A 16580-nucleotide genomic window follows, 5' to 3' on the forward strand; every position below is an offset into this window, starting at 1 on the left:
AGAAGAGGTGATTTTTGAGATGAAGGATCCGGAAAATATAGGGCTTTGTGAGTGTCGGGGGTGGGGAGATTCATAGTCTAGGCAGAGAGAACAGATGTGAAGACTGGAAATAGTGAGTGAGGACTTGGTATCAGATCACATTGGAACGAAAAGGTTAAATTATTCAGGTAAGAGTAGGTCATAGCCAAGATTGGGGATTTTTTGGAAGAACCTCTAAAAATTTTGAAGAGTGGTAGAATCATACCTGCGTCTTAAAATGTCTTACCATTGAGGAGACCAAGACACGATAGTGACATGGAAGTGGGGCAGTGGGGCCATAGATGCTGAGGAAGGCAGATGGCTGAGGGGTGAGGCCGAGAATCCTCCTGGTAAAGGAGAGGAAGGAGTCCGAGAGGAGCAACAGTCATAGGATACTCACTCATGACTGAATAGGAAACAAAAATTAGCAAAGCACAAACTTTAATGAAGCAGTAATCAAACTAAAGAGGCAGGAACTACTTACATTAACTCAATTATGCCTTTCATCCTACAGCTATAAGACGCTTAAACCTGACCCAGGAATTTCATAGACTCAGTCTACCTGGACTACTTGTCTAAGTTGTGCTCAAGACCTTTTCTGTTTTTTTGGCCATGAGGCATGTGGGATCCTAGCTCCCCAATGGGGGATCAATTATGTACCCTCTGCATAGGAAGGCAGATTTGTAACCACTGGGCCATCAGGGAAGCCCAGTGCCCGAGACCTTTTAATGAAAAAGGTCTAGCTGTGGATTGTTTCTCTCAAGCTAGGGCTGCAATTATTTCTCTGTTTCCAACACACAAGTATAGTGCCTCTTGGAGTAGAGTATGCCAAAGTTCATCAACTTTAACACCAGTTTTTCCTCTTGGTTTTGTTCACCAGATGTAAAGGGCCTGTTATGTGTAGGTGCTCTTTTATATTCTTTACATCAATTATTATATTATTTCATCCAGAAACTGTTAGGTAATTATTATTGTTATTAAAATGCCCCCTTTTTACAGACAAAGAAACTAAGGTTGGTTAGGAGATATTGACCATCTTGACGTATATCACAATTTTAATGAGGCAGAATTAGGATTCATACCTTTAACTGTTGTGTTTTAAAGTGTGCTTTTTTTATAACACTATGCTACCTTATTGATCAGAAACCATACTGATAAATCACTTAGGACTGTATGTTTTTTGGCTCTTTCTAGTAGGTCTATTAGTGAAAAGAGAGGTTAGTGAAAAATGATGACAGAGAAATATAAAGACACTGGAGACATATCATCTCTCCCTGATAAATTATAAAGGTGCCATGTGTTTTAAATAAATAATCCTGCCAACCAATAGGAGGAAACTCTAAAGGACTATAAGAAAGATTATTCAGGATAGAGCAAATTAGGTGACAGATGAAAGGCTTATTGTGTGTTATACTAACACACTTGCAAAGCACTACACTCTATATAGAAAGGTAAAAAATGATGGACCAAAGCTGAGATTGTTGGGAAATTTGATTTTAAGATCTTGAGAAAAGAAGGAGAACACAAACATGAGTGGAAGACTGAGAGCCACATTGATTTTCTCAAGCACCTGTCATGCTTGTAAAATAGAGTCCTGGGATGGCCCCATTCCATCCCAAGAGCTTCTGGAGAATAGAAGCTGCCTGTTTAAGAAATGCTTCCAGATGATTTAGCGTACCAGGTAGGTAATGGACCAGATCTTGGGAGAATACTGATTTAGTACACTCTGTTTAATTTACAAAGCATCATGAGGCTCACCAGGGAAAATGATTATCCAAAATTGTGGCACTCTTTTTGTTAGAGATTAGGCTAAATCAGGCTCCTTGAGACCCAGTGCTGTCTTCTTTGAGACTTAATTTTTCCAGTTCAGTCATGGACCAGCTAACAGCATGTATCACTGATATTTCTTTTCTAGAATCACAACCACAGCTGCCTGCATGATGGACCTGAGACGATACCCACTGGATGAGCAAAACTGCACCTTGGAAATTGAAAGTTGTAAGTTTTTCTGAGAATCCAGCTAGACTGCACCTGGGTTTCAGGTTCTTCTTGTGCATAGATTTCCTACCCTCATTCATGTTGAGTCCACAGTCCTGCGAAGTTTGTGCTAGCACGCCAAATTTGGTGGAGGGAGGCACTGGCAGTGTCTTCCTTCAATGATGCTGCCACCCTCTTCATCTCATCCTTAAATTCCAGGAGACAAGTGTAGGGAAGCAATAATCTAGCAATTAAAGGGAAATGCTAAGAGTCTGAAAGGAGACTAATGGTTATTTCGGGCATTTATTATATGGAATTGGTGCAGAGAGCTGCAACAGGCTTGGGAAAATAGGTGGAGATGGCAGGATGATAGAAGATACCCTAATTGTCTTTGCCTTTTACAAACATTATTTCTGCAAGTGTGAGTAAAGGTAGCCTCTGAATTAGTTAATGTATTCATACATTGTGGCTCGGTGGATTGTTTTCTGTTTCGAGAAACTATTTTCAGTGTTTAAGATGTATTTTATATTCTTGCTGAAGTCTGTATGATGAGCAAGTTTGATGCATGTGTGTATTCTGTTTCCTGTGCTGACCTGTTTAGAGTGTTGGTGCTTTTTCTAGGCCACAGTTTCAGCATTCTTCTTGGCAATTCAGCTACCTACACTTTTGTGTAGGCTAAAACATTAATTTCATAACCCATTACCATTTCAGAGGTCACGCAGTGAGGCCATTTAAGGTGGAGCAGGACTTTGAATCTTTTTTTCTCTGCCAATTTTTGGTGGTGTTTTTATATTTCATCCAATCAAACAATTGGAAGCTGATGATTTTATATCCAGCATTCTAAATAATGAGCAGCTTGACTGCTTTCCTTATACCCTCTGCCTTTCGGAGGAACTCATGCGTTGGCAAGCTATGCAACTCTAAATCACTGCTTTGAGCAGAAATAGAGCATTTATGACACATTCCTGGTATTTTTGCCCATTTCAAAAAATAACTTCGAGGGATAATTAAATTTACATGTACTTTTTGAAAGCCTGATTTCATACTTGTATTTCCAAATCATCATTGTTTTCACATTAGATCTTTGCTACAAGGAGCTATTTAATGAAATTGGTCTCTGGGATATTGATCGTTTGTTATATAGATATCTTTCAAATGGCATTGTGTTTTTATAACTTATGATACAGTTTAGAGAATAGTGTTCCTCAAAGTTCTTATTCTTTGGTTGCTTCAAATAGTTGATGTAAGGATAATTTGAAAAAAGTTTGTTCCTGTGTACTAGTAATGAATTTTTGTGGTAAGAGCATTTTTTTGTGGTAGAATTTGACTGATATTTTAAGTAATCATAATTGTACATGATTAAAGCATTTGTACTGATATTGTTTCCTTTGAGCCTTTCACAACCCTCATAGGTAAGTAAACAAGGTCTTTTTATTTTAAAAAATACTGATGATACATAATAAATAATGCAGTCAACACACAAGTGTTCCATGTTGTACAGTTCTGACATGAATGTTTAAAATTAACATGATAATTCCATAGACTTTTAGAAAGTTTAAGTATTATAGAGGGGCTTTTACCTATCTTATTTCAATTCACAATTACCATGGTAAATGATAGAGATTTTTTCAACTTTTTTGAGAAATAATTGACATATTGTCAATTGATAGAATTGACATATGACATTATGTGAGCTTAAGATGCACCATGTAATGATTCGTTATGTGTATATATTACAAAATGATCACCTCCCTGATTTAGCATATTCATTGCTTCAAACAGTTATGAGGGGTGTGTGTGTGTGTGTGTGTGTGTGAAGAACTAATGTTTACTCTCTTAGCAACTTTACTTAGTCACCATTCTGTAGATTAGATACTTTGATCTTATTCACCTTATAACTGAAAGTTTGTACCTTTTAACTGTTTCTATGAGTTCTTTTTAGATTCCACATGTAAGTAAGAGCATACAAAATTGGTCTTTCTTTCTCTGACTTATTTCCCTTAACCTAATGCCCTCATGGTTCATTCATGTTGTCACAAGCAGCAGGATTTCCTTTTTATAGAAGAATAGTATTCCATTGTGTATGTGTGTGTCACCTTTTCTTTATCCATTCATCCCAACAATAGACATTTAGGTTGACTTCATGTCTTGGCTATTTTAAAGATTGCTGTAATGAACCTGTGCATGCAGGAACTGCTTAGCGATAGTGCTTTAATTTCTTTTGGATATGTACCTAGAAGTAGGATTGCTGGATCATATGGTAGGTCTGCTTTTAATTTTTTGAGAAACGTCCATGCTGTTTTCCATAGTGACTATACTAATTTACATTCTCATCGTTAGTGCCGAAGATTCCCTATTCTTCACATTCTAGCTAGCTAGCACTTATCTCTTGTCTTTTTTTATGATGATTATTCTGGCAGGTGTGAGGAGGTTATTCATTGTGGTTTTGATTTGCATTTCCATGATATAAATTATTTTGCATGGGTTTTCCAGTTTTCCCAACACCTTTTTTTGACTGAGACTTTTCTCTATTGATTGTTCTTAACTCGCTTGTCAGATATTAGCTGGCCATAAATGTGAGAGTTTATTTCTGGACTCTCAGTTCTGTTCCATTGGTCTATGTGTGTTTTTATGACAGACCCATTCTGTTTTGATTACTATAGCTTAATAGTATAGTTTAAAATCAGGCGTATGATATCTTCAGTTTTATTATTCTTATTCAAGATTGCTTTAGCTACTCAGGATCTTCTGTCTTTCCATACAAATTTTAGGTTTGTTTGTTCCATTTCTGTAAAACCTTCAGTGGAATTTCGGTAAGTGTTGCGTTGAAACTATAGATGGCTTTGGGTAGTGGACATTTTAACAATACTAGTTCTTCTGACTCATGAACATAGAATATCTTTCCGTTTATTTGCATCTTCTTTAGTTTCTTTCATTAGTGTCTTACAGATTTCATGATGCAGATTTTTAATGTCCTTGATTAAACATTCTATATTTCTAAGTATTGTGTTGTTTTTGATGCTATTGCAAATAGGACTGTTTTCTTTATTTCATTTTCTGATAGTTCATTGTTAGCGTATAAAATTGCAACTGATTTTTTATGTTAATTTTGTGTACTGCAGCTTTATTGAATTTGTTTTACTGCAGCTTTTTGGAAATCTTTAAGGTTTTCTGTGTGAAAGATCATATCACCTGCAAATAGAGATATTTTTTTCTTCTTTCTAATTTTGATATCTTTTGTTTCTTTTTCTCTTTCTTGATTGCCGTGACTGGGTTTCTAGTACTGTGTGAATGGGAGTGGTGAGAGTGGACCCCTTATTTCTGAACTTGGAGGAAAAGCTTTCATCCTTTCATAACTGAGTACGATATGAACTGTGAGCTTGTTATATAATGGCCTTTATTATGTTGAGATACATCCCTTCTAACCTAATTTGACAAAGGTTTTTATTATGAAAAAAAAAGTTTTTTTCAAAGGCTTTTTCTGTATCGGTTGAGTTAATCATATGATTTTTATCTCTCATTTTGATTTGCATATGCTGAAACATCCTTGTATCCCAGAGATGAATCCTACTTGCTTATAGTGTATGACTTTTCCAGTGGGCTGTTGAATTTGGTTTACTATTATTTTGTTGAGGATTTTTGCATCTATACATGTCAAGAGTATTAGCCTGTAGTTTTCTTTTCTTGCAGTATCCTTATCCAGTATTGGTGTTAGTGTAATCCTGGCCTTGTAAAATAAGTTTGGGAGCATTACTTTCTCTTTAATTTCTTGGAGAAGTTTGAGAATAATTGGCTTTAATTCTTCTTTAAATGCTTGGTAAAATTCACCAGTGAAAGCATTTGCTTCTGGGCTTTTGTTGGGAAGTTTTTCAGTGCTGATTTGATCATCTCACTGATAATTGGTTTGTTTTTATTTTCTATTTCTTCATGATTCAGTCTTAGGAAACTGTATGTTTCTAGTAATGTATCCATTTCTTCTAGGTTATTTAACTTACTGGCAAGGTTGAATTTATTGGCATACAGTTGTTCATAGTAGTCTCATCAACCTTTGTATTTTTTGGTATTAGCTGGAATGTCTTCTCTTTCATTAATAATTTTGTTTATTTTTGCCCTTTCTAATTTTTTCTGGGTTAGTCTAGCTAACAATTGTCAATTTTTTAATCTTTTCAAATACCCAGCTCTTAACCTTGCTAGTCTTTTCATTTATAATTGTTTTCTTTTTGTTGGTATCCTGCTCTGTATAATGTTAACTTTGAGCCTAGATTTTTCTTCTTTTCCTGGTTCTTCAAGGTAGTTTATTTGAGAACTTTATTTTTTTTTTATTCATACATGTGTTTATAGATGCAAACTTTCCTCTTAGAATTCTTTTTGTTGCATTCCATAAGTTTGTTATGTTGTGTTTCTACTTCATTTACCTCAAGAAGTGTTTTATTTCTCTTTCGGTTTGTTATTTGATAAACTAGTTGTTTAGGATTGAGTTGTTTTATTTTCATGTGTGTGTGAGTTTCCTGTTACTGATTTCTAGTTTCATATCATTATGGTCGAAAAAGATACTTGATATAATTTCTATCTTATTGAATTCGTTAGACTTGTTTTGTGACCTAGCATATAATCTATATTAGAAAATGGTCTGTGCATGCTTGAGAAGAAGCTGTATCCTGTTGCTGTCAGGTGGATTGTCCTGTATGTCTGTTAGGTCCATTTGTTCTATCAGTTCAGTTCAGTCGCTCAGTCGTGTCCAACTCTTTGCGACACCATGAATCATAGCACGCCAGGCCTCCCTGACCATAACCAACTCCCAGAGTTCACTCAAACTCATGTCCATCGAGTCGGTGATGCCATCCAGCCATCTCATTCTCTGTCATCCCCGTCTCCTCCCACCTCCAATCCCTCCCAGCATGAGACTCTTTTCCAGTGAGTCAACTCGTCACATGAGGTGGCCAAAGTATTGGAGTTTCAGCTTTAACATCAGTCCTTCCAATGAACACCCAGGATTGATCTCCTTTAGAATGGACTGGTTGGATCTCCTTGCAGTCCAAGGGACTCTCAAGAGTCTTCTCCAGCACCACAGTTCAAAAGCATCAATTCTTCGGTGATCAGCTTTCTTCACAGTCCAACTCTCACATCCATACATGACCACAGGAAAAACCATAGCCTTGACTAGACGGACCTTGGTTGGCAAAGTAATATCTCTGCTTTTTAATATGCTATCTAGGTTGGTCATAACTTTCCTTCCAAGGAGTAAGCATCTTCTAATTTCACGGCTGCAATCAGCATCTGCAGTAATTTTGGAGCCCAAGAAAATAAAGTCTGACACTGTTTCCACTGTTTCCCCATCTATTTCCCATGAAGTGATGGGACCAGATGCCATGATCTTTGTTTTCTGAATGTTGAGCTTCAAGCCAACCTTTTCACTCTCCTCTTTCACTTTCATCAAGAGGCCTTTGAGTTTCTCTTCACTTTCTGCCATAAGGGTGGTGTCATCTGCATATCTGAGGTTATGGATATTTCTCCCAGCAATCTTGATTCCAGCTTGTACTTCTTCCAGCCCAGCGTTCCTCATGATGTACTCTGCATATAAATTAAATAAGCAGGGTGACAATATACAACCTTGACGTACTCCTTTCCCTATGTGGAACCAGTCTGTTGTTCCATGACCAGTTCTAACTGTTGCTTCCTGACCTGCATACAGGTTTCTCAAGAGGCAGGTCAGGTGGTCTGGGATTCCCATCTCTTTCAGAATGTTCCACAGTTTATTGTGATCCACACAGTCAAAGGCTTTGGCATAGTCAATGAAGCAGAAATAGATGTTTTTCTGGAACTCTCTTGCTTTCTCCATGATCCAGCAGATGTTGGCAATTTGATCTCTGGTTCCTCTGCCTTTTCTAAAACCTGCTTGAACATCTGGAAGTTCACGGTTCACATATTGCTGAAGCCTGGCTTGGAGAATTTTGAGCATGATTTTACTAGCGTGTGAGATGAGTGCAATTGTGCGGTAGTTTGAGCATTCCTTGGCATTGCCTTTCTTTGGGATTGGAACAAAGACTGACCTTTTCCAGTCCCGTGGCCACTGCTGAGTTTTCCAAATTTGCTGGCATATTGAGTGCGGCACTTTCACAGCATCATCTTTTAGGATTTGAAATAGCTCAATTGGAATTCCATCACCTCCACTAGTTTTGTTCATAGTAGTATTGTTCAAAACTACTCTTTTGTTATTGATTCTCAGTCTAGACGATCTCTCCATTGTTAACAGTGGGGAATTGAAGTCCGCAGCTATTATTGTATTCCTGTTTATTTCTCCTTTTAGTTTTGTTAGTATTTCCTTTATATATTAAGGTGCTGTAATGTTGCATATATATTTACAGTTGTTATATCTCCTTGATAAATTGACACCTTTATCATTATATAATAATCTTCTTTGTCGCCTCTGAGCATTTTAGTTTAAAGTCTATAATGTATGTACCACTATTTCTATCTTTACAACTACAGAAAGAGACTAGAGGAAGTAAAGTGATTTGCCCCAGTTTATGCACCTAATGACTGGCACAGTTAATGTGTAGTGATGTGGCAACTAGATTTTGTATGAACTAGATTAACAGGAAGATCCCTATTTTGAAAACTGAGCAAATAGTCTATCCTTATGAAAAATTGGAGTGCATTCATATTTCATCAGATAGCAAATCACTGCTATAGAGAATAAGACATAGTGTTATATTAGTAATTTACAAGATGCTATTATAAGTAGGTAGTTAACCGATCTTATTGAAACAGGTTTAGGATCCTGTCTCAAACAACTAACTTTGAATTTGATGCCTGACGTTTCACCTTATTTATTATTTCTTTCTCTTAAGCAAACTCTAGATACTCATCTGCTCTCTCTCCCCCTCCCCTTCTCCTTACTCCCCTTCCTTCCTCTCTCAAATGCTAATGAGCTTCATAGTTGCATTACTAAATCACTATCACCTGTCTCCATATCAATAATTAGTATATTGGTTCCAACCCAGAGAGAAAGATATAACTCGATTCTGGGAAACTTGGAGGAGGAGAATATTAGGACTGAGTTTATTGTTAATGCATTCATGCTTGTTTCCACTCAATAATTTCTTCATTCATTTAGTATTAATTGAGCACTAATTATTTGCCAGGTATTATTGTAATAAACTCTTGAGACATACTGGTGAAGAAAAAAGACAGTATCTCTCTAATAGATATTGTTTAAATACATATGTCAATATAAAAACCACATTAGTGAAAAGTGATACCAAGACGAAATATTTAGTTCTTTAAGATCTTAAAGGAAGATTAAGGCAAGCCCTGAAATAAAGTGCTGAGGAATCTAGAAGGTCAGGATAGTCTGTGCTTACTTTACAACTTTTCTTAAATTTAGAGGGATGGAGAAGCTCTGTAGAACTAACTGGATTTGCTGAACTAAATGGGACCTAATAGTATTTATCACCACATAGGCAGTGAAACTTAATTGTCAGATAAAAAGGAGAAGTCCATCTTCAGGTGTTTGGATCCAGGTTATGCTGTGTGCTGGTCTATTTCAGTGTATCTGTATCTATTTCAGTAGATATACATATAGAATTAAGAACTTAGAGAAAAAAGAGAGCATTGTGTTTCTCCACTCCTAAAGTGAAAATTAGTGACACCTTATGTCAGTAGGTTTAAAATACCTGTCATGGAGCAAATGGTGCTCAGGGGGATGGTGGATGAGAGGACATTCACTGAATCTAAGTGCCATCTGGTATGGTTCCTCAAGCTCATGAATCAGGGCACTTAACTTTTTTAAGCTGTGGTTTCTCATCTGTATAATATTTTGATACCTTGTTGTGATGAAATAATCAAAACGGAGATCTTTGTGCAATGTTTAGTCCTGGTTTTTCCATCAGTAGCAGCTGTTCTCATTACAGCATCATTATTATCATTATTAAATTATGCCTGGAGTATTATGCTCAATTAGAGGCACAGCATTTTAAGAAGGATATTTAGCAACCAGAAAACCAAATATGAGTGACATATAAACCATGGAGTTTGAAGAACCAGTAGCAGAAAAAAGTAAAGGAAAGGCCTATTTCCCTCGAGGAAGGGAAGCTAGGAGAGAAAGGATAGTAGTGTTTACACAGATATTTATTTTCCAGTCACCACAGACTGTCCTCTTAAAAGAGCAAACTCTGTCTGCCCTAAGGGCAAAACTAGACTAATGGTAAAAGATGCCAAAAGGCAATTTTTTTTTTTTTTACTAAAAGATATGTGTATATATGTGTGTGTGTGTGTGTATAAAAAGTTCATAACAATTGCAGCTGATAAAAAATTCTGGTAGGTTGCCATGTGCTGTAAAACCATTTTCTAGGAAAGAAGGAATTCTTGCATTGGACAAGTGGTGGGATTAGATGGTTTCGAAAAAACTCTGTGTTGACGTTTGCTTGTCATCAGCAAAAATATGCAGGACTTTAGTTAAAGGGCAATTAGGACATCACTGGTTTATGTGAAGATGCAGATCCCATATGCATATACTTCTGGGAGCAGTGCTGTTTAGGAAATATGAAAATCACATCCCTGCTAAGATTTTAAGTAAAATGATGTGTGTGTTTTGTTGATAATCTGTTGCCATGTTATTTCTTTTTTTTAGATTTTCCTCACAAGAATACATTTTACAGTTGTGTCTGAGAGGAATAAGTCTAAGACCCCCACATTTTTCATCATTATAAATACATCTAGAGCCCTCTTGGGGCTTTTGATCAATCTTATTAATGCTCTAAGAAGCATCACACAGAAGACAATATACATGAGCATGTATCTGTGTCTGTGCAGATAGTGGTGTTAAATAATGAAGCTAGCAAGTATTTTTGGTGATATTCAAATTATTTCAAATTAGAAAAATATTCTTTTGACATTCCAGTGAGGCTTAGTCATATTTTTTTTTCAAGGGGAAAGCAAAGAACATTACAAATGCTCCATGGTGTCATTGGATACAAATTTAATTCGAATTACTGTCCTATTTTTATATTTTCTTGAATTTCATCTTGTGCTATGGAAATGTGGGGTTTGTCTTCCAGTACTTATGGTGTGGAGGTACCTTGGTAGATGTGAACTTCATCTAACAATTATCAGTTCCATGTGAACACAGAAAAGTACCAGACGTGTATATAGACTCTGACACATTAGGCAGATATTATCGTGACCTTCATGTATATCTGAACTTTAAGCCTTCAGCCCTTCCAATTCTTCCGTCATTAGAAGAGTAGTGACTTGAATATTAAGGGTGCATCTGCTTTTCAATTTTATTTTATTGAAGTATAGTTGATTTAAAATGTTGTATTAATTTCTGCTCTATAGCAAAGTGCTTCAGTAATACATATATATTTTTTTCTTATTCTTTTCCATTATGGTTTGTTACATGAGACATGGTTTTGATCTGTGAGTAGGGATGATCCTCTGGGGATATGGAAATTGCAACCCACTCTTGTATTTTTGCCTGAAAAATCCCATGGACAGGGGAGCTTGGCGGGCTATGATCCAATGGAGTTGCAAAGAGTCGTGTATGACTTAGTGATGAAACAACAGCAATAACAATGTGTACTTATACCTGCTGGCCCAAAGGTGTGGGTAGACTGTTTGTATTACCCTGGCAGTGATCAAGACTGCCACATGAATCAACACGTACCTTTGTAATTTAGAGTTTTTAAATACAGAGGATTGAAGGAGAAGCATTTTAGCAGTAGACACAATTCCTTATTAGATTTTTGCTCTGTAACATTGAAAGGACATCAGTATAAATAATATATGAATTCCCTGGCTTCCATCCCTCAACTGTATTAACCTGACTTACTAATTAAATGAGCTCAGAGCCCAAGAGCTACTTACCCCTCTGACCATGCACAACTGTGAGTTTAGGCATGCGTTGGCCCAGGCTCAGCTTGAAACTCAGAGAATAGCAAGGAGCAATTACAAGCAAATTGATTCTCATTATGGGTTGGTAAATGTGAAACATTTTCTTAAAAACTAAGTTCCAGAGTCCCTAAGGACATTAAGTATTGGTTAAGACTTTGCTCAGAAACTAACATTGTATAATATTTACCTTTCTGAGAGTCAAGGCCACCTTCTTTAATGTTTTTACTGCTCATTTACTTTTTGCTTTGAAATTATCCATTAGAGTAAAAAGTGCAGTTTCAGTGCACACTGTAAATGATAAATCTTTCTGTGGCAAACTTCCTGGAGGGAAAGTAGTCGGGGGTACAGACTTGTTAACTTGGTTTTCCTTTAGGCTCAGGAGCTGTGTGTTAGTCACTCAGTTGTGTCCTACTCTTTGTGACCCCATGGATTATAGCCTGCCAGGCTCCTCTGTCCATGGGATTGTCCAGGCAAGGATACTGGATTAGCCATTTCCTTCTCCAGGGGATCTTCCCAACCCAGGGATCAAACCCGGGTCTCCTGCATCATAGGCGAATGCTTTAACATCTGAGCTACTAGGGAAGCCCATAGGCTCAGGAGAGGTGCCAACAAGGCTGTCATCCTCCAAAAGCTGTCTCTTCTTGGCTGAGCTTCATTTTATACATGATCCTAATTAAGTGAAAATGCCACATTGGTGACATTCTTAGCATTTTTAGTGAAGGCTTGAAAGCACTTTGTGAAACCTGATGTGAACATCAGAAGCCAGAGGCATAAATACACCCACAGACTTTCGCTGAAGCATTTCCAGAAGACTCAGTGTGGTGTTTGTTTGACAGCTGAAGCCCAATGAATTGCAGTTCACACTGACTTTTCTCACATCCCCCACCTGGCTCCCTATGTTAGCAGTTGAGGATATGTTGCTTTCAGTAGGCTTTCAACACTGCAAATCGAATGCCTCTCTATTCACAGTAGCCTCCAGAGCCTATTGTCTATCCCTTAGCCCATTTCCACTGTGGCTGGTACCATGATTATTATATTTATCGTCTTCATGATCACCATCATCTGTAATGGTAACTGCCATTTATTAAATGCTTACTTTGTGCCAGATATGATTTTGTGTATATACAGATATTAGTCAGTCAGTTCAGTCACTCAGTTGTGTCTGATTCTTTGAGACACCATGGACTGCAGCACGCCAGGCTTCCCTCTCCATTACCCACTCCTGGAGCTTGCGCAAACTCATGTCAATCAAGTCAGTGATGCCATCCAACCATCTCATCCTCTGTTGTCCCCTTCTCCTCCCGCCTTCAGTCTTTCCCAGCATCAGACGTGATCTCCCCAAAATCTCTCATATAGCAGCTGCTAGTACTATTTCCTCTTTACAAATGAGGACATGATACCTTGGAGACGTTGTGTAATTTATAAAGGCCACACAGATAATCAGGAGAAGAAAATAAAAAATCTCTTGTATCTACTTTAAGTGGGAGACTTATTTTGCTTACAGAATTCTTGGGAGGAATAAAGAAACAAGCTCTAGGCTGTGGTTCCCAAAATCACAGCTCAGCCCTGCATTGGCAAGGTGTCTGCTGCTCCTGCCAGGATAGTGTGATTCCTACTGAGTCAGTCTTCATGACCCAAATAATCACAATGGTGTGATCACTCACCTTGAGCCAGACATCCTGCAATGTGAAGTCCAAGTGGGCCTTAGGAAGCATCACTACAAGGAAAGCTAATGGAGGTGATGGAATTCCCGTTGAGCTATTTCAAATCCTAAAAGATGATGCTGTGAAAGTGCTACATGCAATATGCCAGCAAAGTTGGAAAACTCAGCAGTGACCATAGGACTAGAAAAGGTCCATTTTCATTCCAATCCCAAAGAAAGGCAATGCCAAAAAATGCTCAAACTACTGCACAATTGCACTCATCTCACATGCTAGTAAAGTAATGCTCAAAGTTCTCCAAGCCAGGCTTCAACAGTCTGTGAACTGTGAACTTCCAGATGTTCAAGCTGGTTTTAGAAAAGGCAGAGGAACCAGAGATCAAATTACCAACATCCTCTGGATCATTGAAAAAGCAAAAGAGTTCCAGAAAGACATCTACTTCTGCTTTATTGACTATGCCAAAGCCTTTGACTGTGTGGATCACAAAAAACTGTGGAAAATTTTTCAAGAGATGGGAATAGCAGACCACCTGACCTGCCTCTTGAGAAACCTATATGCATGTCAGGAAGCAACAGTTAGAACTGGACATGGAACAACAGACTGGTTCCAAATAGGAAAAGGAGTGCTTCAAGGCTGTATATTGTCACCCTGCTTATTTAATTTATATGCAGAGGACATCATGAGGAGCGCTGGGCTGGAAGAAGCACAAGCTGGAATAAGATTGCTGGGAGAAATATCAATAACCTCAGATATGCAGATGACATATGCATATGTCATCCACCACCCTTATGGCAGAAAGTGAAGAACTAAAGAGCCTCTAATGAAAGTGAAAGAGGAGAGTGAAAAAGTTGGCTTAAAGCTCAACATTCAGAAAATTAAGTTCATGGTATCCAGTCCCATCACTTCATAATAAATAGATGGGGAAACAGTGGAAACAGTGGCAGACTTTATTTTGGGGCTCTCCAAATCACTGCAGATGGTGAGTGCAACCGTGAAATTTCTTCCAGGCTTACTTCTTGGAAGAAAAGCTATGACCAACCTAGATAGCATATTAAAAAGCAGAGACATTACTTTGCTGACAAAGGTCTACATAGTCAGTTCAGTTCAGTTCAGTCGCTCAGTCATGTCCGACTCTCCGCAACCCCATGAATCTCAGCACGCCAGGCCTCCCTGTCCATCACCAACTCCCGGAGTTCACTCAAACTCATGTCCACAGAGTCGGTGATGCCATCCAGCCATCTCATTCTCCGTCGTCCCCTTCTCCTCCCGCCCCCAACCTTTCCCAGCATCAGAGTCTTTTCCAGTGAGTCAACTCTTCGCATGAGGTGGCCAAAGTATTGCAGTTTCAGCTTTAGCATCAGTCCCTCCAATGAACATCCAGGATTGATCTCCTTTAGAATGGACTGGTTGGATCTCCTTGCAGTATAAGGGACTCTCAAGAGTCTTCTCCAACACCACAGTTCAAAAGCATCGATTCTTCGGCGATCAGCTTTCTTCACAGTCCAACTCTCACATCCATACATGACCACGGGAAAAACCATTGCCTTGACTAGACGGACCTTGGTTGGCAAAGTAATGTCTCTGCTTTTTAATATACTATCAAGGTTGGTCATAACTTTCCTTCCAAGGAGTAAGCGTCTTTTAATTTCATGGCTGCAATCAGCATCCGCAGTGATTTTGGAGCCCAAAAAAATAAAGTCTGACACTGTTTCCACTGTTTTTCCATCTATTTCCCATGAAGTGATGGGACCAGATGCCATGATCTTCGTTTTCTGAATGTTGAGCTTTAAGCCAACTTTTTCACTCTCCTCTTTCACTTTCATCAAGAGGCTTTTGAGTTCCTCTTCACTTATATAGTCAAGGCTATGTTTTTTCCAGTAGTCATGTATGGATGTGAGAGCTGGACTATAAAGAAAGTTGAGAGCTGAAGAATTGATGCTTTTGAACTGTGGTGTTGGAGAAGACTATTGAGAGTCCCTTGGACTGCAAGGAGATCCAACCAGTCAGTCCTAAAGGAGATCAGTCTTGGGTGTTCATTGGAAGGACTAATGTTGAAGCTGAAACTCCAATACTTTGGCCACCTGATGACAAGAGCTGACTCATTGGAAAAGACCGTGATGCTGGGAAAGATTGAAGGCGGGAGGAGAAGCAGACGGCAGTGGATAAGATGGTTGGATGGCATCACCGACTCAATGGACATGAGTTTGGGTAAATTCTGGGAGTTGGTGATAGACAGGGAGGCCTGGTGTGCTGCGGTTCATGGGGTCACAAAGAGTTGAAGATGACTGAACGACTGAACTGAGTCAGTGGCCCACTGTTGTAGCTGCCAGACCAAAACCACGCTGCCTCTCAGGCTATGCTATTAAGATAGACATTTCATGCCACACTTTTCTCTACTCAGTTCAGTTCTGAATTCAAGTCTCTAGCAAGTATATATGATTGGTAGAGCCTGGCTCACATTTAGAACTATAGACAGAAGTGATCCTGGAGAATGTAGTAAGTTAGTATCCAGGATTGAACAGTGTGGCTAAGCAGAGATTTGAGCCCAGATATGCCTGATTTTGAGGGCTTCCCAGGTGGCACAGTGGTAAAGAATCCACCTGCCAATGCAGGAGACACAAGAGACGTGGGTTTGATCACTGGGTCAGTTACGAAATGGCAACCCACTCCAATATTCTTCACTAGAAAATTCCATAGACAGAGGAGCCTGGTGAACTGCAGTCCTCAGAGTTGCAAAGAGTCACACGTGACTGAGCACACATGTATACATGCCTGATTTTAGAGCCAGTATCTCTTGTCACTATACATGTCTCCTTGTTTATAAGCATAACAATATTAATACATTTCTCTTTGTACTATAAATGATTTATTTGTAATGATTCTGTACTTATTGAATCCTGCCTACTGGCTTTCAGTAGGCCTCATATCTGAATAATATGTTTGAAGCATCTTCTACATTTTGAGACAGAGCCCAGCTTCCATAACAAAAGCCAAAATAATGTCAAAAACTCATTGTCTAAGCTTCCCTTG

The 16580-nt window shown here is 38.4% G+C and overlaps 1 protein-coding gene across 3 annotated transcripts in view; it reads left to right on the forward strand.

The window, feature by feature from the left end:
* The window catches only part of GABRB2 (gamma-aminobutyric acid type A receptor subunit beta2), a 283075-nt gene that overhangs the window by 150435 nt on the left and 116060 nt on the right, over nt 1-16580 (forward strand). For all 3 annotated transcript variants that reach the window (XM_055430093.2, XM_088838352.1, XM_088838351.1), the window contains exon 5: nt 1934-2016. In XM_055430093.2, coding sequence (XP_055286068.1) covers nt 1934-2016 — 83 coding nt within the window. The remainder of the gene's footprint in view (nt 1-1933; nt 2017-16580) is intronic.

This window comes from Moschus berezovskii, chromosome 8, assembly GCF_049115385.1.
Source record: "Moschus berezovskii isolate FMDL1 chromosome 8, NW_MosBer_1.0, whole genome shotgun sequence".
Taxonomy (NCBI): domain Eukaryota; kingdom Metazoa; phylum Chordata; class Mammalia; order Artiodactyla; family Moschidae; genus Moschus; species Moschus berezovskii.